At 41.9% G+C, this 26,004-nt stretch overlaps 1 protein-coding gene across 5 annotated transcripts in view; it reads right to left on the minus strand.

The window, feature by feature from the left end:
- LOC106565046 (receptor-type tyrosine-protein phosphatase T) overlaps positions 1-26,004 on the minus strand; it is a 500,470-nt gene that overhangs the window by 149,942 nt on the left and 324,524 nt on the right. For all 5 annotated transcript variants that reach the window (XM_082958989.1, XM_082958987.1, XM_014131664.3 and 2 more), the window contains exon 10: positions 1,191-1,392. In XM_082958989.1, coding sequence (XP_082815115.1) covers positions 1,191-1,392 — 202 coding nt within the window. The remainder of the gene's footprint in view (positions 1-1,190; positions 1,393-26,004) is intronic.

Raw genomic sequence — 26,004 nt, forward strand, 5'->3', positions numbered from 1 at the left:
CGTTTCTCTTTGCTTATTTGAGCTGTTCTTGCCATAATATGGACTTGGTCTTTTACCATATAGGGCTATCTTCTGTATACCACCCCTACCTTGTCACAACACAACTGATTGGCTCAAACGCATTAAGAAGGAAAGAAATTCCACTAATTAACGTTTAACCAGGCACACCTGTTAACTGAAATGCATTCCAAGTGACTACCTCATGAGGCTGGTTGAGAGAATGCCAAGAGTGTGCAAAGCTGTCATCAAGGCAAAGGGTGGCTACTTTGAAGAATCTCAAATATAAAATATATTTTGATTTGTTTGAAACTTTTTGGGTTACTGTAGTACATGATTCCATTTGTGTTATTTCATAGTTTTGATGTCTTCACTATGATTCTACAATGTAGAAAATCTTACAAATAAAGAAAAACCCTTGAATGAGTAGGTGTGTCCAAATTCTTGACTGGTACTGCATGTATCACAACTAAAGTTACATAAATAATTCTAAATTAAGCATATAGGAGTGCCTGTATCTTTGTTAACCGCTCAACACAGAATAGCCGCATGTGCACCCCGCCTCAAATCGGTTGGACGAATATCCTTTATTTTTTATTCAGCTATGTTCAATTGTATTCTTCATGCTATAAAATAATGCCACGGAATTCTAAGTAAATCTTGTCTGCTAAATGAACTAGTGTAGCACACAGCCATATGGCATAGCCAGATCAGGGCCTAACATAAGGACTAGTTTTCTTCATATCATGTTTCTTTTGACCTGTCTAAAATAAATAATGGATTTATTGTGATGGTGTAGGCTATATTACATGTATTTATTAGACTTGCAGATGTTCCAATGGTCTGCATCAGTGGCTTGTATGCTACGCGTGGAAGCCAGGCAATGCTAAATGTGTTTATGTTAATTAACGGTCAATTACCGTGAGACCGGCAGTTATTTGCTTGACAATCACCGGCTGACAAAATGTCATGACCACCACAGCTCTAGTCAGATGGGGCATTTGACAATGTCAGTGTTTATTATTATTTTTTACAAAGCAAAAAAACAAATAATGAAAAGAACAAAACTGCTATAGTACAATGATGCATGTATCATGTAATTTACATCATATTGCTTGCAGCTGTATGTATGTGAATTTAGGATACCAATGAAACATCACTACTACTATCTGCTCTGAACAAGTATCCCTCACCTGCTATCTTGGTGGCGATGCGGGTGGTTACAGGGGGTCCAAAGCCTTTGTTGGTGCTGGCTTTGAGGGTGAAGAAGTAGGTGGTGCCCGGGTAGAGCCCTACGAACAGGTGGTGGGTCTCGTTGCGTAACTTGAACACCCTGCCACGCTGGGTGGTCAGGTCTGCACTGGAGTCCAAGGAGCTCAGAGCCTTATAGGTGATCTGTAAGAGCAGAGTGAAAAACGGAACACTATATATAAACTCCTCAAAAAAAGAAACGTCCTCTCACTGTCATCTGCGTTTATTTTCAGCAAACTTAACATGTGTAAATATTTGTATGAACATAACAAGATTAAAAAAAATTGACATAAACTGAACAAGTTCCACAGACATGTGACTATCAGAAATTGAATAATCTGTCCCTGAACAAAGGGGGGGATCAAAATCAAAAATAACAATGCCTAAGGCACGTTCACGCAGATGAGCATGGACCCTGGGCATCTTTCTTTTGTTTTTTGTCCCCCAGTCAGTAGAAAGGCCTTTTTTGTGTCCTAAGTTTTCATAACTGTGACCTTAATTGCCTACCGTCTGTAAGCTGTTCATGTTTTTTTTTACCTTTATTTATACAGGTTTTTCTCAATGAGATAACATCTCTTTTCCAAGAGAGACCTGGTCCAATAGCAGCAGGGGGAACAACGTTTCAGATAAAACAACTTACATATAATAACCCAACATTAAACAAAACTATAAACACACATACAGTACAACAAAAACATCTTACGTTAAAAACATGTAATTCTTGACCAAAAACAGCTGTCCTAAAGACAATTACACTCTTCTATGATATATACATCGATCAAGTGTTTAAACTCCACCAACGATACTAGATCATCAAATTTTAAAATGTTCAGAAGAGAATTCCAGGACCACGGAGCTAAGTAACTAAAACTATTTCTACCATGACCTGTTCTAATTTTTGGTACTGTTAGATTCAAATGAGAACGGGACCGTAATTTATATTTATTTACCGACCTGACTAAAAAAGAACAGAGGTAAAATAACATTTTACCCAATATGGCCAAATCAGTGTATACCTGTGTTTAAGCACACACAAGGTCAATGACAACCAGCCAACAGCGCTATAAAGATCACAATGATGTGTTAGACGTTTTTGATTTGTAATGAACCTGAGGGCTGCATGATACACTGAATCGAGCACTCTCAGGGTAGTGGTCGAGGCTTGCATATATATAACATCCCTAAAATCTAAAACCGCCAGTAATGTACATCGTACCAGCTCCTTCCTGGCCTCCAAAGAAAAACAAGCCTTATGCCGGTAATAAAAACCTATTCTCAGCTTGAGCTTCCTTATCAAGTTCTCTACATGCACAGTGAAGCTCAGCTTATCATCAACCCACACACCCAAATATTTGTACACTTTAACTTGCTCTATAGTATGTCCAGCCAATGTAGCAATGACATGATTAGTAACATACCTGGCATTTGAAAACACCATGCATTTTGTTTTACCCGAATTTAGAACCAGCTTTAAATCATACAGATTCTGTTGTATGATGTTAAATGCTCTCTGGGCATTTTCAAAAGCTAAAGATAAACTACTATCACTTGAATAAAAAACAGTATCATCTGCATAAAAATGAACATCCACTGATTCAATAAGATCCCCAATGTTGTTGATATACAAAATGAAAAACAGTGGGCCCAAAATAGAACCTTGTGGAACACCTGAACACACCTCTATGGACTCAGATTTACAACCATCCGCCATTACACATTGTGTACGATTTGATAGGTAATTTATAAACCAATCTAGAGCATGACAAGTAATTCCACAACATTTTAACCTTTGCACTAACACAGCATGGTCCACGGTGTCAAAAGCCTTCAACAAATAAATAAAGACAGACACACAATGTAAATTCTTATCAAGAGCACAGTGGATGTCATTTAAAACCTTCAATGTTGCTGAAACAGTGCTGTGGCCAGACCTAAAACCTGATGGCATTCCATTTAAGATGTTGTTTTCTTGGAAGTAGGCCTTTAGCTGCCTACTAACTAAGGACTCCAGTACCTTTGACAGTACAGACAATTTTGATATGGGTCGATAGTTGTCAAGTAGCGAAGGATCTTCACCTTTCAGGAGAGGCAGTACAAAAGTAGATTTCCATAACTTGGGGATTTCCTTAACATCAAGCGTGAGGTTAAAAATACATGTTAAGGGGGGAGCAATGATAACTGTGGCTAGGTGTAGGAAGCGGGGGTCTAGTTCATCAGGGCCAGGGTATATTTCCCATCCATTTCTTTCAGGGCTTTACACACTTCTGAAACAGAGAAGGATGAAAAGGAGAACCTGGTGAAGGAGTGCACAGGGGTGTCAGGTAAATTCATAGGGGGCTCAATTATACCTTTGACCTTTTCAAATAAACTGCCTGCATCTAAAAAATGCTGATTCAAGGCTTTCAGAATGGAGGTTCTCTCAGCTACAATCTGTGTGTCTACCAACAATTGTGTGGGAAGCTGTGTATCTTTTTTTGCACTCCAAACCTTTCACTACTTGCCAAAATTTGAATGGATTATTTAAATTATGTTTAGTAGATTTCAGGTAGTGGTCTGCTTTCAATTTACGGATCATAGCCACACCCATATTTTGAAGATGTTTAAAAGCCATCCAATCATCTGCCAAACCAGTCCCTCTTGCTTTAGCCCACATGGCATTTCGCTCCCTTATGATTTTTGTAAATTCCTTAGTAAACCAAGGGTTCTCTCTGCCCTTAATCCTGAATTTTTTAAAAAGGGGCATGCCTATTGCATACATCCTGGAATGTGTTGTGGAAGTAAGAAAAGGCTAGTTCAACATCAGTGATTAATTCCATTCTATTCCATTCAATGCTAGATACATCATGTAAAAAAAAACTTGAATATCAAACCGCTTCCAGTTTCTTTTCGCAATCACACGTGGGGATTCCATAGGAATTTTACCATATCTCACACAGGCAATAGCACAGTGATCAATTATGTCATTTGCAAAAATACCAGAAGCATTAAAACGATGAGGAGTATTGGTTAAGATCAAATCAATCGAAGAGGATTTCAGAGGATATTTTATATTCAACCTAGTTACACTGTTGACAATCTGAGTGAGATTATAGGTATTGCATAGAATTTTGAGTTGATCAGAGCTAGATGTTAGCCAGTCCTAATTCAGATCACCCATCAGGACAAACTCAGAATTTACATTCTGTGATAATTCGAAAATACAATCCAGAGAGCCAACAGTAGCAGATGGAGGTCTATAACAACAAGATACAACAATATTTAAAGATGAGCCAAGGTTTAGGTTCAAAGACAGATATTCAAATTGCTTAGGTTTAGTAACAGAAGTCAGAACGACCACCGAGAACTTCTCTTTTACGTATACAGCAACACCACCAGCCTTAGATTTACGATTTGTACGAAAAACATTATAACCATTTATGCCAATATTTTTGTCTGTAATATACTGCTCAAAAAAATAAAGGGAACACTTAAACAACATCCTAGATCTGAATGAATGAAATAATCTTATTAAATACTTTTTTCTTTACATAGTTGAATGTGCTGACAACAAAATCACACAAAAAAAATCAATGGAAATCCAATTTATCAACCCATGGAGGTCTGGATTTGGAGTCACACTCAAAATTAAAGTGGAAAACCACACTACAGGCTGATCCAACTTTGATGTAATGTCCTTAAAACAAGTCAAAATGAGGCTCAGTAGTGTGTGTGGCCTCCACGTGCCTGTATGACCTCCCTACAACGCCTGGGCATGCTCCTGATGAGGTGGCGGATGGTCTCCTGAGGGATCTCCTCCCAGACCTGGACTAAAGCATCCGCCAACTCCTGGACAGTCTGTGGTGCAACGTGGCGTTGGTGGATGGAGCAAGACATGATGTCCAGATGTGCTCAATTTGATTCAGGTCTGGGGAACGGGCGGGCCAGTCCATAGCATCAATGCCTTCCTCTTGCAGGAACTGCTGACACACTCCAGCCACATGAGGTCTAGCATTGTCTTGCATTAGGAGGAACCCAGGGCCAACCGCACCAGCATATCGTCTCACAAGGGGTCTGAGGATCTCATCTCGGTACCTAATGGCAGTCAGGCTACCTCTGGTGAGCACATGGAGGGCTGTGCGGCCCCCCAAAGAAATGCCACCCCACACCATGACTGACCCACCGCCAAACCGGTCATGCTGGAGGATGTTGCAGGCAGCAGAACGTTCTCCACGGCGTCTCCAGGCTCTGTCACGTCTGTCACATGCTCAGTGTGAACCTGCTTTCATCTGCGAAGAGCACAGGGCGCCAGTGGCGAATTTGCCAATCTTGGTGTTCTCTGGCAAATGCCAAACGTCCTGCATGGTGTTGGGCTGTAAGCAAAACCCCCACCTGTGGACGTCGGTCCCTCATACCACCCTTATGGAGTCTGTTTCTGACCGTTTGAGCAGACACATGCACATTTGTGGCCTGCTGGAGGTCATTTTGTAGGGCTCTGGCAGTGCTTCTCCTGCTCCTCCTTGCACAAAGGCGGAGGTAGCGGTCCTGCTGCTGGGTTGTTGCCCTCCTACGGCCTCCTCCACGTCTCCTGATGTACTGGCCTGTCTCCTGGTAGCGCCTCCATGCTCTGGACACTACGCTGACAGACACAGCAAACCTTCTTGCCACAGCTCGCATTGATGTGCCATCCTGGATGAGCTGCACTACCTGAGCCACTTGTGTGGGTTGTAGACTCCGTCTCATGCTACCACTAGAGTGAAAGCACCGCCAGCATTCAAAAGTGACCAAAACATCAGCCAGGAAGCATAGGAACTGAGAAGTGGTCTGTGGGCCCCACCTGCAGAACCACTCCTTTATTGGGGATGTCTTGCTAATTGCCTATAATTTCCACCTGTTGTCTATTCCATTTGCACAACAGCATGTGAAATGTATTTTCAATCAGTGTTGCTTCCTAAGTGGACAGTTTGATTTCACAGAAGTGTGATTGACTTGGAGTTACATTGTGTTGTTTAAGTGTTCCCTTTATTTTTTTGAGCAGTGTATATTTTTTTAAGGCAGGTTTCAGAAAGCATAAATACATCAGGGTCGGCAGTTTTTATACATATATTCATAAAATCAAGCTTCGGCAGAAGACTTCTTCATTGAACAAGCATGGAAAACAGTGTTTAAACACTTTACAATGAAGATCTGTGAAGTTATTTGGATTTTTACAAATTATCTTTAAAAGACAGGGCCCTGAAAAGGGGACTATCTCAATATCAAATCATTTCTGGGTAACAATGTGATTACTGTGATTGTTTTAAATTAAAATTGTCAAAAATAAACAAAAATTGCTTCTTAGCACCAGGCAGGCAGGCCAATATTCCATCCCACCAAATTCCATCCCACTTTTCAAACAGCTCTTACACTAAAAGGGAGCTAAATCATTATCTAATTTTCACAGTATTATTCCAACCTCATAGTGTGGAAATATATACAATATACAGTATATACCGTAATTTCCGGACTATAAGCCGCTACTTTTTTCCCACGCTTTGAACCTCGCTGCTTAAACAATGACGCTTTCAAATATATATATATATTTTTTAAAAACACATTCTGTGACGTGCTCAGTTTTTTGGCGGCATGAAGCTTTCATTAGACCAATGAAATTGCCGAACGGGTTAAGGTCAAACAACTTTTTTGTTTACTGTTTAGATTAAATCGAGTGCGCTCAAACTTCCCATCATTCTGATTACGGTAGTCATTTTGTCACCCTCATCATGGCAAAGACACAGAGAAATGCATATGATGCAGCTTTCAAGTTTAAGGCGATTGATCTGGCTGTTGGAAAAGGAAATAGAGCTGCTGCACGGGAGCTTGGTCTGGAGCAATGACTTTCTTGGTAGGCTACTGTTTACTCCAAATCATTTTTTTTTGTTACAAGCGGTGTTTCGTTAAAGCCTATTTATTTTTGTTACAAGCGGTTTTTCGTTAAAGCTTATTTATTTTTGTTACAAGCCGTGTTTCGTTAAAGCCTATTTATTTTTGTTACAAGCCGTGTTTCGTTAACCTGTTAGGGCTAAGGGGCAGTATTTGCACGGCTGGATAAAAAAATTTACCCGATTTAATCTGGTTACTAATCCTACCCAGTAACTAGAATATGCATATACTTATTATATATGGATAGAAAACACCCTAAAGTTTCTAAAACTGTTTGAATGGTGTCTGTGAGTATAACAGAACTCATTTGGCAGGCAAAACCCTGAGACAGATTCTGACAGGAAGTGGATACCTGATGTGTTGTATTACCTTTAAACCTATGCCATTGAAAAACACAGGGGCTGAGGAATATTTTGGCACTTCCTATTGCTTCCACTAGATGTCACCAGCCTTTACAAAGTGTTTTGAGTCTTCTGGAGGGAGATCTGACCGAACAAGAGCCATGGAACGATGATGGCCCATTAGACACCTGGCGCGCGAGTTCATGTTGGGTACCCTCGTTCCAATACGTTATAAAAGAGAATGCATTCGTCCACCTTGAATATTATTCATGTTCTGGTTAAAAAAAGGCCCTAATGATTTATGCTATACAACGTTTGACATGTTTGAACGAACGTAAATATATTTTTTCCCCTCGTTCATGAAGTGAAGTCCGGCGGGCTTAGATCATGTGCTAACAAGACGGAGATTTTTGGACATAAATGATGAGCTTTTTTGAACAAAACTACATTCGTTATGGACCTGTGATACCTGGAAGTGACATCTGATGAAGAGAATCAAAGGTAATGGATTATTTACATAGTATTTTCGATTTTAGATCTCCCCAACATGGCGGCTAGTCTGTATCGCAACGCGTATTTTTCTGGGTGCAGTGCTCAGATTATTGCAAAGTGTGATTTCCTAGTAAGGTTATTTTTAAATCTGGCAAGTTGATTGCGTTCAAGAGATGTAAATCTATAATTCTTTAAATGACAATATAATATTTTACCAATGTTTTCTAATTTTAATTATTTAATTTGTGGTGCTGACTTGAATGCCGTTTATTGGAGGGAAACGATTTCCTGAACATCAACGCCACAGTAAAACGCTGTTTTTGGATATAAATATGAACTTGATAGAACTAAAAATGCATGCATTGTCTAACACAATGTCCTAGGAGTGTCATCTGTTGTAGATTGTAAAAGGTTAGTGCATAATTTTAGCTGATTTTATGGTTTTGGTGACGCCTGTCTTTGAATTGGCACAACATTACACACAACTCTTGTAAATGTACTGTCCTAACATACTCTAAATTTATGCTTTCGCCGTAAAACCTTTTTGAAATCGTAAAACGTGGTTAGATTAAGGAGATGTTTATCTTTCAAAGGGTGTAAAATAGTTGTATGTTTGAAAAATTTGAATTTTGACATTTATTTGGATTCAAATTTGCCGCTCTTGAAATGCACCTGCTGTTGATGGAGTGCACCACGGGTGGGACGCTTGCGTCCCACCTAGCCCATAGAGGTTAAAGCCTGTGTAAAGTTCATTTGTTTCAATGTACTGGTAGGCACCTGCGGCTTATAGACATGTGCGGCTTATTTATGTTCAAAATAAAAAAAAACGTTTCAATTCAGTGGGTGCGGCTTATATTCAGGTGCGCTCAATAGTCCGGAAATTACGGTAACACAGGAAACTCAAACACAGTTGGTTCATAGACTGTGTCATAACATTGCCCTGTTGGGTCAAATGGAATTGTTATGCAATTTAAATGTCGAAATATGTGAAAAGATTAAATGTAATTTTAGCCTCCTAAATAAGAGAATTGTTTCATAGTAAATCTTAGGCCCAGTCAGTGGCCACATCCAAGTGGTTGAGAACTATGAAACACGCCCTTCTCTCCCCCAGTACAAAAGCCCGTTGACGGAAGTCAACCTTAGTTCCAGAAATGTGAGGACTGCTGTCCTAACGTTTAGAAGGGTGAATTTCAATGTGGAGGTGACGATCACCAAAATGGAATGGTGAATTTCGACTTGACCAGACAGAATACAGCACAAGCTGATTATGGCAACTTGGTATAAACTTTGAACTATTATTCATTAAAGAAGAAGTGATACATCCTAGACGTCGAGCTGCAGCTGTAAACGTACGTGTCCTAGGAAAGGACAGACAATCTCCAAAGAATGAAAGGGTACTTCAACGTATCCGTTGTACAACACTACAACCAAAAAGATTCTTCAAAGAACAATGGGGATCTCTGCTGGGCAAACTAGTCTTCCATCTTCAACCCATCTATCGAAGAGCAACTCAGAGTAAATATATATCTTGCATTTTCGACAACTGTTTTATATAGAAAATAAATGTGAACCAGCAAGCTACTTTTTCCAGTATTTTTGATAGAATGTCATTCGGGATGGCCAGCATTGCAAACAGTAAACATAATTTTAATTCGTATAATAGTCCGTAGTGAAAAGTTATCTTATTGTAAAAAGAAAGGAAGAGTAGGAATGCAGGATACAAAGGTAAACATAATGCCACATTGATGTGTGGGCTGAAAACACAGTGGTAGCCTAACTGGTACCAATGTCAAAAATAGTATTCGATTTAAGGTATTATTGTTATGAACAAAACACAAACTGTAATTTTCGAGCATATGCAATGCTTTGCAATAGTGAAGAAGAACAGAACGGTAATGTCAATTCTGTTGGACCCACCAGTGAATTTCCGGCAGCATTTGAATTAGCTACACACTGCTGTGTGCCACAGCCATGAAATATTGGCAATGCATTACAACAGAAATATTGACCGTGTCGAAACAAACAGAAAGGGCTTCCATAGCCACAAACGTCCAAACGGATGTTCTGCATTTGTTTTGTTCTTTTCGCCGGAGATTGATGTTTCTGTAAATTGATGTGTACAGCGTTGGGGGCAATCAAAACATTTTAGGCTGACGTTTCACAGCTCACAACTCCATTAGAAGAATTCAAATCAAACCAATTGACAGCTCAGTGCCTGCTGGCAGCTAGGCCAGTCTCTGCTTGAAAGGCTTTCATGGTTAAGTGCTGGATCCGGCATGGCCCCTAGACCATGCTGCACTGACCACAGGCAAAGAAACAGTCGGGGCAATACAAGCCACCACTTAAAATACAATTTTAGCTGAAAGTAAAAAAAACTGAAAAGATTATGAAAATAAGGAAAGAAATAGTGGGGGAAAAGAAGCCTCAGCCACCTCAGGGCAGCTGCATCCTAGGTTGCGAGGAAGTGTGTCCTAGATCAGCTTTTTTCAAACCTGTCATTGGGGACCCCCAGACAAAGCTAGGCCAAAATGATGTACGGTGAATATGGGTCGGGAGTGGTATAGACTTGGGCGTGTGCTTGGTGGATGGTTGGCTGTGTGAGACAGTGAGACAGGGTGAGTCAGACATCATCCAGCCACTGACAGCTTTCAGAATTGAGTTGATAAAGAGTTGGAAAGGAACTAAAACTGAAACAAATGGAGCCTTCCTGTAGACATGGAAGATTCAGGTAATTTCTTAATTCCAACCTAGCTGTTATTCATGTATTTTGTTTGGGTTAAGTGGTTCACAACACTTTCACCAACTGTTTAATCATTTATCTTTGCAAGGCATCCGTTTGAGGTGACAAGCATCCACCATTCAGTGCATGGCAACAGAGATAGCAAAATACATTGTTCCTTTTTCTTGTGCTCAATGTTGGTCCATGCTGACACGATGGCATCACGCACTTGCTGCAGATTTGATGGCGGTAGATTCAGGCGGAGGTGTTGCTAACATTTATGATAGCAAATTTCAATTTACCCAAAAAACAAAACGTTTTCGTCTTTTGAGCTTCTAGTCATCAAGTCCATGCAGCCTACTCAATCACTTTTTATAGCTATTGTTTACAGGCCTCCTGGGCCATATACAGCGTTCCTCACTGAGTTCCCTGAATTCCTATCGGAACTTGTAGTCATGGCAGATAATATTCCAATTTTTGGTGACTTTAATATTAACATGGAAAAGTCCACAGACCAACTCCAAAAGGCTTTCAGAGCCATCATCGACTCAGTGGGTTTTGTCCAACATGTCTCCGGACCTACTCACTGCCACAGTCATACTCTGGACCTAGTTTTGTCCCATGGAATAAATGTAGTGGATCTTAATGTTTTTCCTCATAATTCTGGAGTATTGGACCACCATTTTATTACGTTTGCAATCGCAACAAATAATCTGCTCAGACCCCAACCAAGGATCATCAAAAGTCGTGCTATACATTGTCAGACAACCCAAAGATTCCTAAATGCCCTTCCAGACTACCTCCGCCTACCCAAGGACGGCAGAGTACTAGAATCAGTTAACCACCTAACCGAGGAACTCAATTTAACCTTGCCCAATACTCTAGATGCAATCGCACCCCTAAAAACATTTGTCATAAGAAACTAGCTCCCTAGTATACAGAAAATACCCGAGCTCTGAAGCAAGCTTCCAGAAAATTGGAACGGAAATGGCGCCACACCAAACTGGAAGTCTTCCGACTAGCTTGCAAAGACAGTACCGTGCAGTATCGAAGAGCCCTCACTGCTACTCGATCATCCTATTTTTCCAACTTAATTGAGGAAAATACGACCAATCCAAAGTGTATTTTTGATACCATTGCAAAGCTAATGAAAAAACAGCATTCCCCAAGAGAGGATGGCTTTCACTTCAGCAGTGATACATTTATTAACTTCTTTGAGGAAAAGATCATGATTATTAGAAAGCAAATTACGGACTCCTCTTTAAATCTGCGTATGCCTCCAAAGCTCAGTTGTCCTGAGTCTGTACAACTCTGCCAGGACCTAGGATCAAGGGAGACACAAGTTTTTTAGTAGTATACCTCGACACATTGATGAAAATAATCATGGCCTCTAAACCTTTAAGCTGCATACTGGACCCTATTCCAAAACTACTGAAAGAGCTGCTTCCTGTGCTTGGCCCTCCTATGTTGAACATAATAAACGGCTCTCTATCCACCGGATGTGTACCAAACTCACTAAAAGTGGCAGTAATAAAGCCTCTCTTGAAAAAGCCAAATCTTGACCCAGAAAATATAAACAACTATCGGCCTATATCGAATCTTCCATTCCTCTCAAAAATGTTAGAAAAAGCTGTTGCGCAGCAACTCACTGCCTTCCTGAAGACAAACAATGTATACGAAACGCTTCAGTCTGGTTTTAGACCACATCATAGCACTGAGACTGCACTTGTGAAGGTGGTAAATGACCTTTTAATGGCATCAGACCGAGGCTCTGCATCTGTCCTCGTGCTCCTAGACCTTAGAGCTGCTTTTGATACCATCGATCACCACATTCTTTTGGAGAGATTGGAAACCCAAATTGGTCTACACGGACAAGTTCTGGCCTGGTTTAGATCTTATCTGTCGGAAAGATATCAGTTTGTCTCTGTGGATGGATTGTCCTCTGGAAAATCAACTATAAATTTCGGTGTTCCTCAAGGCTCCGTTTTAGGACCACTATTGTTTTCACTATATATTTTACCTCTTGGTGATGTCATTCGGAAACATAATGTTAACTTTCACTGCTATGCAGATGACACACAGCTGTACATTTTGATGAAACATGGTGAAGCCCCAAAATTGCCCTCCCTGGAAGTCTGTGTTTCAGACATAAGGAAGTGGATGGCTGCAAATGTTCTACTTTTAAACTTGGACAAAACAGAGATGCTTGTTCTAGGTCCCAAGAAATTGGGACCTAAATTGATGGTTGTACAGTCGTCTCAAATAAAACTGTGAAGGACCTCGGCGTTACTCTGGACCCTGATCTCTCTTTTGACGAACATATCAAGACTGTTTCAAGGACAGCTTTTTTCCATCTACGTAACATTGCAAAAATCTGAAACTTTCTGTCTAAAAATGATGCAGAAAAATGTATCCATGCTTTTGCCACTTCTAGGTTAGACTACGGCGATGCTCTACTTTCCAGCTACCCGGAAAAAGCACTAAATAAACTTCAGTTAGTGCTAAACGCGGCTGCTAGAATCTTGACTAGAACCAAAAAATTTGATCATATTACTCCAGTGCTAGCCTCTCTACACTGGCTTCCTGTTATGGCAAGGGCTGATTTCAAGGTTTTACTGCTAACCTACAAAGCATTACATGGGCTTGCTCCTACCTATCTTTCCGATTTGGTCCTGCCGTACATACCTACACGTACGCTATGGTCACAAGACGCAGGCCTCCTTACTGTCCCTAGAATTTCTAAGCAAACAGCTGTAGGCAGGACTTTCTCCTATAGAGCTCCATTTTTATGGAATGGTCTGCCTACGCATGTGAGAGACGCATACTCGGTCTCAACCTTTAAGTCTTTATTGAAGACTCATCTCTTCAGTAGGTCCTATGATTGAGTGTAGTCTGGCCCAGGAGTGTGAAGGTGAACGGAAAGGCACTGGAGCAACGAACCGCCCTTGCTGTCTCTACTTGGCCGGTTCCTCTCTCTCCACTGGGATTCTCTGCCTCTAACCCTATTACAGGGGCTGAGTCACTGGCTTATTGGTGCTCTTCCATGCCGTCCCTAGGAGGGGTGCGTCACTTGAGTGGGTTGAGTCACTGACGTGATCTTCCTGTCCGGGTTGGCGCCCCCCCCCCCCCCCCCACTTAGGTTGTGCCGTGGTGGAGATCTTTGTGGGCTATACTCAGCCTTGTCTCAGGATGGTAAGTTGGTGGTTGAAGTTTTCCCTCTAGTGGTGTGGGGGCTGTGCTTCGGCAAAGTGGGTGGGGTTATATCCTGCCTGTTTGGCCCTGTCTGGGGGTATTGTCGGATGGGGCCACAGTGTCTCCCGACACCTCCTTTCTCAGCCTCCAGTATTTATGCTGCAGTAGTTTATGTGTCGGGGGGCTAGTGTCAGTCTGTTATATCTGGAGTATTTCTCCTGTCTTATCCGGTGTCCTGTGTGATTTTAAGTATGCTCTCTCTAATTCTCTCTCTCTTTTTCTCTATTTCTTTCTCTCAGAGGCCCCGAGCCCTAGGACCATGCCTCAGGACTACCTGGCCTGATGACTCCTTGCTGTCCCCAGTCCACCTGGCCGTGCTGCTGCTCCAGTTTCAACTGTTCTGCCTGTGGCTATGGAACCCTGACCTGTTCACCGGACGTGCTACCTGACCCAGACCTGCTGTTTTCAACTCTGTAGAGAAAGCAGGAGCGGTAGAGATACCCTGAATGATCGACTATGAAAAGCCAACTGAAATTTACTCCTGAGGTGCTGACCTGTTGCACCTTCGACAACCACTGTGTCATGACGTTGCCCTCTTTGGGTACAGCGAGCACCATCCCCCTCTCTCTGCACCATCCCCCTTTCTCTCTTCCCCCTTCACCAGGCTCTGTTAGGCAGGTCATAAATTCCTGGAGGAGATTCTTCCTCATGGCCAGACAGTATAGAGAGAGAGAGTGAGTTTTCATAGAGAGAACAAAGGAACTTCTTCCACATCACAGAATTTGAGAACTGAACAATATTCATGTTCTGGATAATGTATAAACAGTCGGTGAAGTAGCCAGCTACGAACTGATCCGTTTGGTACAATTTTGTGAAACTCATGAGAGACAATACAGCCACATTACCATAACCCTGTTTATACAAGAGTCTCAGTTGTGAGGCTTGCATCTAATTGTTGTATAAAATGAATGAGTAAAGATGAAACTATTTGTGAAATTATGTAATGTGATTTTAAACTGTTCAATGAAGGAAACTCCAAATCCCTTTGGAGTTTAATTAAATCATAGGCCCGCCCCATGAGCACAGACATTGATCTGGCATCGTGGGACAGCCCCTTTCTGCTCTTCTGAATATAACCCCCATCTTGGGAATTTATCTTCAGACCATGCTTCTCTCAATTACGAGAGGGCTAAGGTTTGAGTAGAGACTAGCTGACCTCGATAACCACGAGAGGGCTAAGATTTCAGACGATTGCTGAATTCTTAACCATACCACCTGGTTAAACTCTGAGACTATCGAACCGACAGAATAAGAACAAATCTTTGACACTAATTACTAGTCTGCAGCTAGGAATTCGGTATCATTGAACGCGAAGACCGACAACCGCCGAAATATCTATTCTATAACAACATTGCTGAATGTTACTCTGAAATATCCATCCTAACCACGGCAGTGAGAGAGAGGGCGGACAAACTCTCCAACAAAAACAAACTTATCAACAGAGATCACGACGACACACTGAGCGTAAATATATTGATTGATTGCAATTATTCCCGAATGAGTGAGCGTTCATGTGCAAAGGATTAGCATTTCAATTGTTATACTTATCACTTTGTAGTGTCTTTATCTCAGTCGACTCCCACTTCCCTTTTGTCCAACAAGCCATGATACCGGTTTATCCCACTAGGGAAACTCCGCTATCATTTCCTTGTAACCATATCTACTTGTTTGTTTGTGTGCATTTCTGTGATTGATTACTGAGTTAGTAAATAAATGATTTAAGACAATTGATGTATGGATGACTCATGGTGAAGACTGGGTTCATGCAGATAACCAACAATTTGGTTTGGAATGAGACTAACGTGAGGTAAAGAATATTTCATTAATTAGAAGAATAATTGATCAGATATTAAAATATCTGAAAGTTATATTAGGAAAATTATAACTTTGTAATCTGAATATTTTCCTTGGTGCCCCGACTTCCTAGTTAATTACAGTTACATGATTAAGTTAGTTTAATCATGTAATAATAATTACAGAGAATTTATTTGATAAAAATAAGTCTTCAGTTTAATGATGCCAAAGACACGACAACTGTGATTATTATTATTTGAGCCTGCTGGTCATCGATGAACATTTGAACATCTTGGCCATGTTCTGTTATAATCTCCACCTGGCACAGCCAGAAGAAGACCGGCCACCCCTCATAACCTGGTTCCTCTCTAGGTTTCTTCCTAGGTTCTGGCCTTTCTAGGGAGTTTTTCCTAGCCACCGTGCTTCTACACCTGCATTGCTTGCTGTTTGGGGTTTTAGGCTGGGTTTGTGTACAGCACTTTGTGACATCAGCTGATGTAAGAAGGGCTTTATAAATGCATTTGATTGATTAATGCTGCTAACAGCCTATGCCATCTCATCCCAAATATGCTATATTGGGTTTTGTCAGCATCAATGTTCAGATACGCTGTGGGGTTCAAACGTTGCTCCTTTGGTATCAAGGGACCTAACGTGTTCCAGGAAAACATTCCCCACACCAGTACACCGCCAGCCTGTACCGTTGACACCAGGCATAATGGGTCAATGGACTCCTGCTGCTTACGTGAAATCCTGAATCTGCCATTAGCATGACGCAACAGGAACCGGGATTCGTTGGACCAGGCAATGTTTTTCCACTCCTCAATTGGCCAGTGTTGGTGATCCATCTCTTGTCTCAACGATAAGTTGAGAGATACTTCTTCTTGCACTGGAGCCACTTCTTCTTGTTTTAAGCTGATAGGAGTGGATCCCGGTGTGGTTATCTGGTGCAAAAGCCCATCCTTGACAAGGATCGATGAGTTGTGTGTTCTGAAATAGCGTTCTGCACACCACTGTTGTACTGTGCCGTATATCCTAACAACGGGACTTTAAAAACTGCAATATCTTATGTTTCACTGAGTTGTGGCTAAACGACAACATGAATAACATACAGCTGGTGGGTTTTAAGCTTTTTTGGCAGGATTGAACAGCGGCCTCTCGTAAGACAAGGGGTGATGGTCTATGTATATTTGTAAACAGCTGGTGCACGAAATCTAAGAAAGACTCAAGGTTTTGCTCACCTGAGGTACAGTATCTCATGATAAGCTGTAGACCACAATATTTATCAAGAGAGTTTTCATCTGTATATTTTGTAGCTGTCTACATACAACCACAAACCGATGCTGGCACTAAGACCGCACTCAATGAGGTTTATACTGCCATAAGCAAACAGGAAAACACTCATCCAGAGGCGGCGCTCCTAGTGGCCGGGGACTTTAATGCAGGGAAACTTAAATCCGTTTTACCTCATTTCTACCAGCATGTTAAATGTGCAAACAGAGGGAAAATAATTCACACAGAGATGCATACAAAGCTCTCCCTCGCCCTCCATTTGGCGAATCTGACCATAATTCTATCCTCCTGATTCTTGCTTAACCTGTTATGGCTAGGGGGCAGTATTTTCACGGCTGGATAAAAAACGTACCCGATTTAATCTGGTTACTACTCCTGCCTAGTAACTAGAATATGCATATAATTATTGGCTTTGGATAGAAAACACCCTAAAGTTTCTAAAACTGTTTGAATGGTGTCTGTGAGTATAACAGAACTCATATGGCAGGCAAAAACCTGAGAAGATTTCATGCAGGAAGTGGCCTGTCTGACAAGGTGTCGTTTTTCTTGTCTCTGTTTATTGAAGAGTGAGGATCTTAGCTGTCCCGTGACACTTCCTACGGCTGCCATAGGCTCTCAGAAGGCGGCAAAACGCTGAATCGTGGCTTTGCAGGCTCTGGCAGAAACAAAGTAGCGCGTTTGGGTAGTGGCTGGTTACAGTACTGTGAGACTCAGGCTCGTGCCCGCGTCGACCGAAAGCTTTGTTTTCTTTCCTCTGTTTAGCTAAATGGACATTCCCGGTCGGAATATTATCGCTTTTTTACGAGAAAAATTGCATAAAAATTGATTTTAAACAGCGGTTGACATCCTTGAAGTACGGTAATGTAATATTTAGATTTTTTTTGTCACGAATTGCGCCATGTGCGCGACCCTGATTTACCATTTCGGATAGTGTCTGGGACGCACGAACAAAACGCCGCTATTCGGATATAACGATGGATTATTTTGGACCAAACCAACATTTGTTATTGAAGTAGCAGTCCTGGGAGTGCATTCTGACGAAGACAACAAAAGGTAATCAAACTTTTATAATAGTAAATCTGATATTGGTGAGTGCTAAACTTGCCAGGTGTCTAAATAGCTAGCCCGTGATGGCTGGGCTATGTACTTAGAATATTGCAACATGTGCTTTCACCAAAAAGCTATTTTAAAATCGGACATATCGAGTGCATAGAGGAGTTCTGTATCTATAATTCTTAAAATAATTGTTATGCTTTTTGTGAACGTTTATCGTGAGTAATTTAGTAAATTGTTAGCAAATTCCCCGGAAGTTTGCGGGGGGTATGCTAGTTCTGAACGTCACATGCTAATGTAAAAAGCAGTTTTTTGATATAAATATGAACTTCATTGAACAAAACATGCATGTATTGTATAACATAATGTCCTAGGTGTGTCATCTGATGAAGATCATCAAAGGTTAGTGCTGCATTTAGCTGTCTTCTGGGTTTTTGTGACATTATATGCTAGCTTGAAAAATGGGTGTCTGATTATTTCTGGCTTGGTACTCTGCTGACATAATCTAATGTTTTGCTTTCGCTGTAAAGCCTTTTTGAAATCGGACAGTGTGGTTAGATAAAGGAGAGTCTTGTCCTTAAAATGCTGTGAAATAGTCATATGTTTGAAAAATTGAAGTTTTTGTATTTTTGAGGAATTTGTAATTCGCGCCACGCCTATCATTGGATATTGGAGCAGGTGTTCCGCTAGCGGAACGTCTAGATGTAAGAGGTTAAAAGCAAAAACTAATGCAGGAAGCACCAGTGACTCGGTCAATAAGAAAGTGGTCAGATGAAGTAGATGCTAAGCTACAGGACTGCTTTGCTAGCACAGACTGGAATATGTTCACGGGATTCGTCCGATGGCTTTGAGGAGTACACCACATCAGTCATTGGCTTCATCAATAAGTGCATCCATGACATCGTCCCCACAGTAACCGTACGTACATACCCCAACCAGAAGCCATGGATTACAGGCAACATCCACACTGAGCTAAAGGGTAGAGCTTCCGCTTTCCAGGAGCGGGACTATAACCAGAAAGCTTATAAGAAATCCTGCTATGCCCAAATCGTCAATACAGGACTAAGATTGAATCGTACTACACCGGCTCCGAAGCTCGTCGGATGTGGCAGGGCTTGCAAACTATTACAGACTACAAAGGGAAGCACAGCCGAGAGCTGCCCAGTGACACGAGCCCACTAGACGAGCTAAATTACTTCTACGCTCGCTTCGAGGAAATTAACACTGAAGCTTGCATGAAAGCATCAGCTGTTCCGGACGACTGTGTGATCATGCTCTCCGTAGCTAATGTGAGTAAGACCTTTAAACAGGTCAACATTCACAAGGCCACAGGACCAGACAGATTACCAGGCCGTGTACTCTGAGCATGCTCTGACCAACTGGCAAGTGGCTTCACTGACATTTTCAATCTGTTCTTGTCTGAGTCTGTAATACCAACATGTTTCAAACAGACCACCATAGTCCCTGTGCCCAAGAACACTAAGGTAACCTGTCTAAATGACTACCGACCTGTAGCACGTCTGTAGCCATGAAGTGCTTTGAAAGGCTGGTCATGGCTCACATCAACACCATTATCCCAGAATCCCTAGACCCACTCCAATTTGCATATCGCACCAACAGATCCACAGATGATGCAATCTCTATTGCACTCAACACTGCCCTTTCCCACCTGGATAAAAGACCTATGTGAGAATGCAATTCATTGATTTCAGCTCAGTGTTAAAACCCATTGTGCCCTCAAAGCTCATAACTAAGTTAAGGACCCTGGGACTAAACACCTCCCTCTGCAACTGGATCCTGGACTTCCTGACGGGCCGCCCCCAGGTGGTAAGGGTAGGTAACAACACATATGCCACGCTGATCCTAAACATGGGGGGCCCCTCAGGGGTGCGTGCTCAGTCCCCTCCTGTACTCCCTGTTCACTCATGACTGCATGGTCAGGCACGACTCCAACACCATCATCAAGTTTGCCGATGATACAAGAAATGATGAGACCGCCTATAGGGAGGAGGTCAGAGACCTGGCTGGGTGGTGCAACAACCTCTTCCTCAATGTGATCAAGACAAAGGAGAAGATTGTGGACTACAGGAAAAGGAGGACCGAGCACGCCCCCATTCTCATCGACAGGGCTGCAGTGGAGCAGGTTGAGAACTTCAAGTTCCTTGGTGTTCACATCAACAAACTATCATGGTCTAAACACACTAAGACAGTTGTGCCACGACAAAGCCTTTTCCCCTCAGGAGACTGAAAAGATTTGGCATGGGTCCTCAGATCCTCAAAAGGTTCTACAGCTGCACCATCGAGAGCATCCTGACTGGTTACATCACTGCCTGGTATGGCAACTGCTCGGCCTCTGACCGCAAGGCACTACGGAGGGTAGTGCGTACGGCCCAGTACATCACTGGGGCCAAGCTTCCCACCATCCAGGACCTCTATACCAGGTGGTGTCAGAGGAAGACCCTAAAAATTGTCAAAGACCCCAGCCCCCCTAGTCATAGACTGTTCTCTCTGCTGCCGCACAGCAAGCAGTACCGGAGCACCAAGTCTAGGTCCAAAAGGCTTCTTAACATCTTCTACTCCCAAGCCATAAGACTCCTGAACAGCTAATCAAAGGGCTACCCAGACCCCTCTTTTACACTGCAGCTGCTCTCTGCTTATTATCTATGTATGGTCACTTTAATAACTCTACCTATATGTACATATTACCTCAATTACCTCGACTAACCCGTGAACCCACACATTGACTCTGTACCGGTACCCCCTGTATATACTGTAGCCTCGATATTGTTATTTTACTGCTGCTGTTTAATTATTTGTTACTTCTTATTTTCAATTTTTTACTTATGTATTTTTTACTTAACATGTTTTTCTTCTTAACTTCTAAAGCATTGTTGGTTAAGGGCTTGTAAGTAAGCATTTCACTGTATGGTCTACACCTGTTGTATTCTGACGCATGTGACTAATTGTATTTTATTATCCGTTTCTGGCACGCCTGTTAGCTTGCACGATTCTTGCCATTCTCCTTCGACCTCCCTCATCAACAAGCTGTTTTTGCCCACATGACTGCTGCTGACTAGATGTTTTTTGTTTCTCACAACATTCTCGGTAAACCCTAGACACTGTTGTGCTGAAAAGCACAGGAGGGTTCCGTCTCTGAGATAATGGATCTGGCACGCCTGGTATTGATGATCATACTACGCTCAAATTCGCTTAGGTCACTCGTTTTGTCCATTTTAACATTCAATGGAACAGTAACTGAATGCTCATAATATAATAGCTGAAATCAATATTTATTAAATGGGGACTCTTGCGCAGACTTAGTCAGATAATTACTAATTATCCCAAAATAATTTGTTTGTGTGTGAACACGTATTACTCTGGCTCTCCTTCTCCTTGGTTGATATACTGATCCATTTCTGCAGTGTTGAAGTGTGGTGGTTAATTTCTTTAATTTCAAATGAGAAGAGACAAACTTATCACACAAGTGAATGATGTGAGTGCACTGCAATAACGATGGCTGGTCGACGAACCACCCATAGATGATTTGTTGAGGCCCGAAACAAAGGATACAAAGATTTTTTTGAGCAAATATACACCCCCTTAGTCTACATGACAAACAAAATATGTGTGGAATGGGTCATAAGGTTAGGATTTATATGAAAGCAATGAATTATACACAGCAGACCGTATCTGCTGTAAAGACTGTTCTTATTGTGTGGAAACCAGGTTCTGGACCCAAAAACAAGGTTCCCCTCATCATTATCCATACCCGAGCCATCTCCACCCTGGTACACAAACACCAACTCATGCTACGGAATGCGGTCTTTAGGTTTTATCACCAAAGGCATCGTAAATCCAATCTCAGCATTAAGCCCCCAGAGGCCCAACTCAGAAGACTACGCATAGATGAGTGTTCTGAGAACCCTATTCTATTCCATAAAACAACCATTTGATGCAATTACAGTATAACATAATCTTGTAATTTCGCTCTCACAAAGGTCCCCAAGAACACAGTGGCATCCATCATTCTTAAATGGAATAAGTTTGGAACCACCAAGACTCTTCCTAGAGTTGGACACTTGGCCAAACTGAGCAATCGGAGGAGAAGGGCCTTGGTCAGGGAGGTGAACAAGAACCCGATGGTCACTCCAACAGAGCTATAGAGTCTCTCTGTGGACATGGGAGAACCTTTCAGAAGGACAACCATCTCTGCAGCACTCCACCAATCAGGCCTTTATGGTAGAGTAGCCAGACGCAAACCACTCCTCAGTAAAGGCACATGACAGCCCGCTTGGAGATTGCCAAAAGGCACCTAAAGCACTCTCAGACCATGAGAAACAAGATTCTTTGGTCTGATGAAACCAAGATTGAACTCTTTGGCCTGAATACCAACCGTCACGTCTGTAGGAAACCTGGCACCATGGTGGTGGGAGCATCATGCTGTGGGGATGTTTTTCAGCGGCAGGGACCGGGAGATTAGTCAGGATCGAGGGAAAGATGAATGGAACAAAATACAAAGAGATCCTTGATGACAACCTGCTGGGGCGAAGGTTCACCTTCCAACAGGACAACGGTCCTAAGCACACAGCCAAGACAACGCAGGAGTGGCTTCGGGACAAGTCTCTGAAAGTCCTTGAGTGGCCCAGCCAGGGCCCGATCAAACATCTCTGGAGAGAGCTGAAAATAGCTGTGCAGCAACGCTCCCCATCCAACCTGACAGAACTTGAGAAGATCTGCAGAGAAGAAAGGTTGAAACTCCCCAAATACAGGTGTGCCAAGCTTGTAGCACCATACCCAAGAAGACTCAAGACTGTAATTGCAGCCAAAGGTTCTTCAACAAAGTACTAAGTAAAGGGTCTGAAGACTTATGTAAATGTCATATTTCCATGTTTTATTTTAAATATATTTGCAAAAGAAAATGTAAACTGTTTTTGCATTGACATTATGGGGAAAAACCATTTAATACATTTTAGAATAAGGCTGTAATGTAACATTTGGAAAAAGTCAAGGGGTCTGAATACTTTCCGAATGCACTGTAGGCTAGCAATTGTTACATTTACAGCACTGTTGTAAAATATGTACTCTATCCCAATCTCTATCCCTATAAGCACTCCTGATCCCCAGCTAAAACCTCGCACTTTCTGTCTTCGCTCCGAACATATTCCCAGCCTCTAGCACAATCCCTACCATCTCCATCCTCCATGATTCTATGTCAATAGACACACAACTACTTGTGTACATGCTGTGATTCTTACAACAAAATACCACATTCCACCTAGGTAAAACTTTCATTGTGTCTGTTGTATCTCTATAAATCTATGTATCTCTATCCTGAAGGTGAGACACAACAAGGGACAGTTGCCACCTCTGCCACTTGACACGTCCCCACAGGCCCCGACGACAGGAAAAAGCAAATTGGGTCGGCTGCGAAGCCACTCAATTTAGCACATTGCTGACAGAGAGATAGAAAATAAAATGTTTATCTTCGTGAGGCGCTAATTCGCCCCAATACATCAGGCTATTCACGACAGGTCCTGATTTAGCCCAGTGGCACTCTTCAGAGGTACCATACTGCCATCAGAGGCTGTAGGAGTAATGTGTGCGTTTGTGTGGTCAAAGAGTTGGAAATAGTTGAGCTGAGCACAGCCTCATCATCACAGATCTGAGATTGGCAACTACATGGGATAATGTGTTTGCAGTTTCTATTAAGAGTAGAATAAGCTATGAGAAAAATTGGAAGGTATGTTGTCCTATTCATCTAAATGGAAAAAACTGTTTGGGTTTCAAGCATTAGAGCAAAATCTCATTCTCCACCTCTGAATACAGACGGTAACTTTGGTCACTGATCGTCAAAGGTAGAAAAACAAGTTCTATTCCCACAAACTACTTCTGTTTTCAACAAATATCATCAGACACCCAAACGACTGACGAGGAGTGGGAACATGTTCAACAAAACAGAGATCAAAGACTTACACAAAGCATTCAATTGCTAAAGTATTTTGCATGCAGACAATGCTTGGCGAAAAGTAAGAGGGCACACTACAGAAAGAAAGCCACCTCAAACAGATTCTTCAGCACTGATTAATGCAAAGTCATTATGCGTCTTCTTTTTTTTCCTGCGCAAGCCTTTCATATCTTCCCTTTCTCTTTTTTGTCAGCAAAGGCAATTAATAACAGAAAAGCCTTGATGACTCGATAGTACAAAATTGCTTTGTGAAAAACTGTGAGTGAGAAGCCTGTGTGTGTGTGTGCGTATGTGTGTGATCAAAAGGCAGAATCCTTATCCTGAACACATCCTCAACCTGGCGCCCGGTGGTGCTCATCTTAGGGGGCCCTGTTTATGTACTCATACAGTATATTAATGTGTGTGTGTCTGCATATGCGTCTGTATGTGCATGTGTTATTCAGTGCTTGAACCTTGCCATTACACTTTGCTTGAACCCACAGTCATGCCACTGCTGTTCTACCATTAGTGTAGCTTAGAAGTCAACCCAGGTCACAGGAATTGACAGTTGCTAATAACTGATGTATCTGTTTGACATGTCAGCTTTCTGGTTTGCATGCTGTGAAAAGTCAGATGGTTATTTGTAAACTGACATCAGCATTGCGCATGGTTCATCTGTTAAGTCAAGTCAATGAGAGCTAAGAAAACATGTCAAATGCAATTGCAGTGATGAGATTTTAACTTGTATGGATGATAACATAGGTGTTAGCTCCCATTGATCTAGTGACTGGGGTATATGATCATACTACCTCTCTGACTGGGAGGCAGACCGTAGCGCACTGTAGCACAATGTTACAATATAAATCCAAAGGAATACGAAAACCAGCATTTCTAATTGGATGAGTTAAGACAGCTAGCACCTCTCTGTTTTACTAATTTTCTGAGCGATCTTTCCCATTTTAAAAATAATAAACACGACCCTGGTACAAGTATGGATTACAGACGTGCTGTGACCTTTCTGTGTGGCTACTGTACTTTGATTATTTCTAGTGAGCGGGGATCAGAGCTAGCCTAGCAGGATGGGGGCTAATACTGCTGGGGATCAATATCTCGACCTGCGTTTGATTAGTCAATTGGCAAAGGACTGACAAGGGCACGATCAGTGTCAGGTCCTTAAGCCTCCCTTCAGTAGTTTTTATCATCGGTCAATATTAGAGGGCCGTGGGCTTACAGCCCAAGCAGGATTTGTATTTATTTAAATCATACTTCATTAACATATTTTAATATATTTAAGTTTACTGCGAAAGTATATTGCGAAAGTATTCACCCCCCTTGGCATTTTTCCTATTTTGTTGCCTTACAACCTCGAATTAAAATAGATTTCTTGGGGGGGTTGTATCATTTCATTTACACAACATGCCTACCACTTTGAAGATGCAAAATATTTTTTATTGTGAAAAAAACAAGAAATAAGACAAGAAACTGAAAACTATAGCGAACATAACTATTCACCCGTCCAAAGTCAATACTTTGTAGAGCCACCTTTCGCAGCAATTACAGCTGCAAGTCTCTTGGGGTATGTCTCTATAAGCTTGGTACATCTAGCCACTGCGATTGTTGCCCATTCTTTAAGGCAAAACTGCTGCAGCTCCTTCAAGTTGGATGGGTTCCGCTGGTGTACAGCAATCTTTATGTCATACCACAGATTCTCAATTGGATTAAGGTCTGAGCTTTGACTAGGCCATTCCAAGACATTTAAATGTTTCGCCTTAATAAACCACTCGAGTGTTGCTTTAGCAGTACGCTTCGGGTCATTTTCCGTCTGGAAGGTGAACCTCCGTCCCAGTCTCAAATCTCTGGGAGACTGAAACAGGTTTCCCTCAAGGATTTCCCTGTATTTAGCACCATCCATCGTTCCTTCAATTCTGACCAGTTTCCCAGTCCCTGCCGATGAAAAACATCCCCACAGCATG

The sequence above is a fragment of the Salmo salar genome, chromosome 12 (assembly GCF_965601325.2).
Source record: "Salmo salar chromosome 12, fSalSal1, whole genome shotgun sequence".
Taxonomy (NCBI): Eukaryota; Metazoa; Chordata; class Actinopteri; order Salmoniformes; family Salmonidae; genus Salmo; species Salmo salar.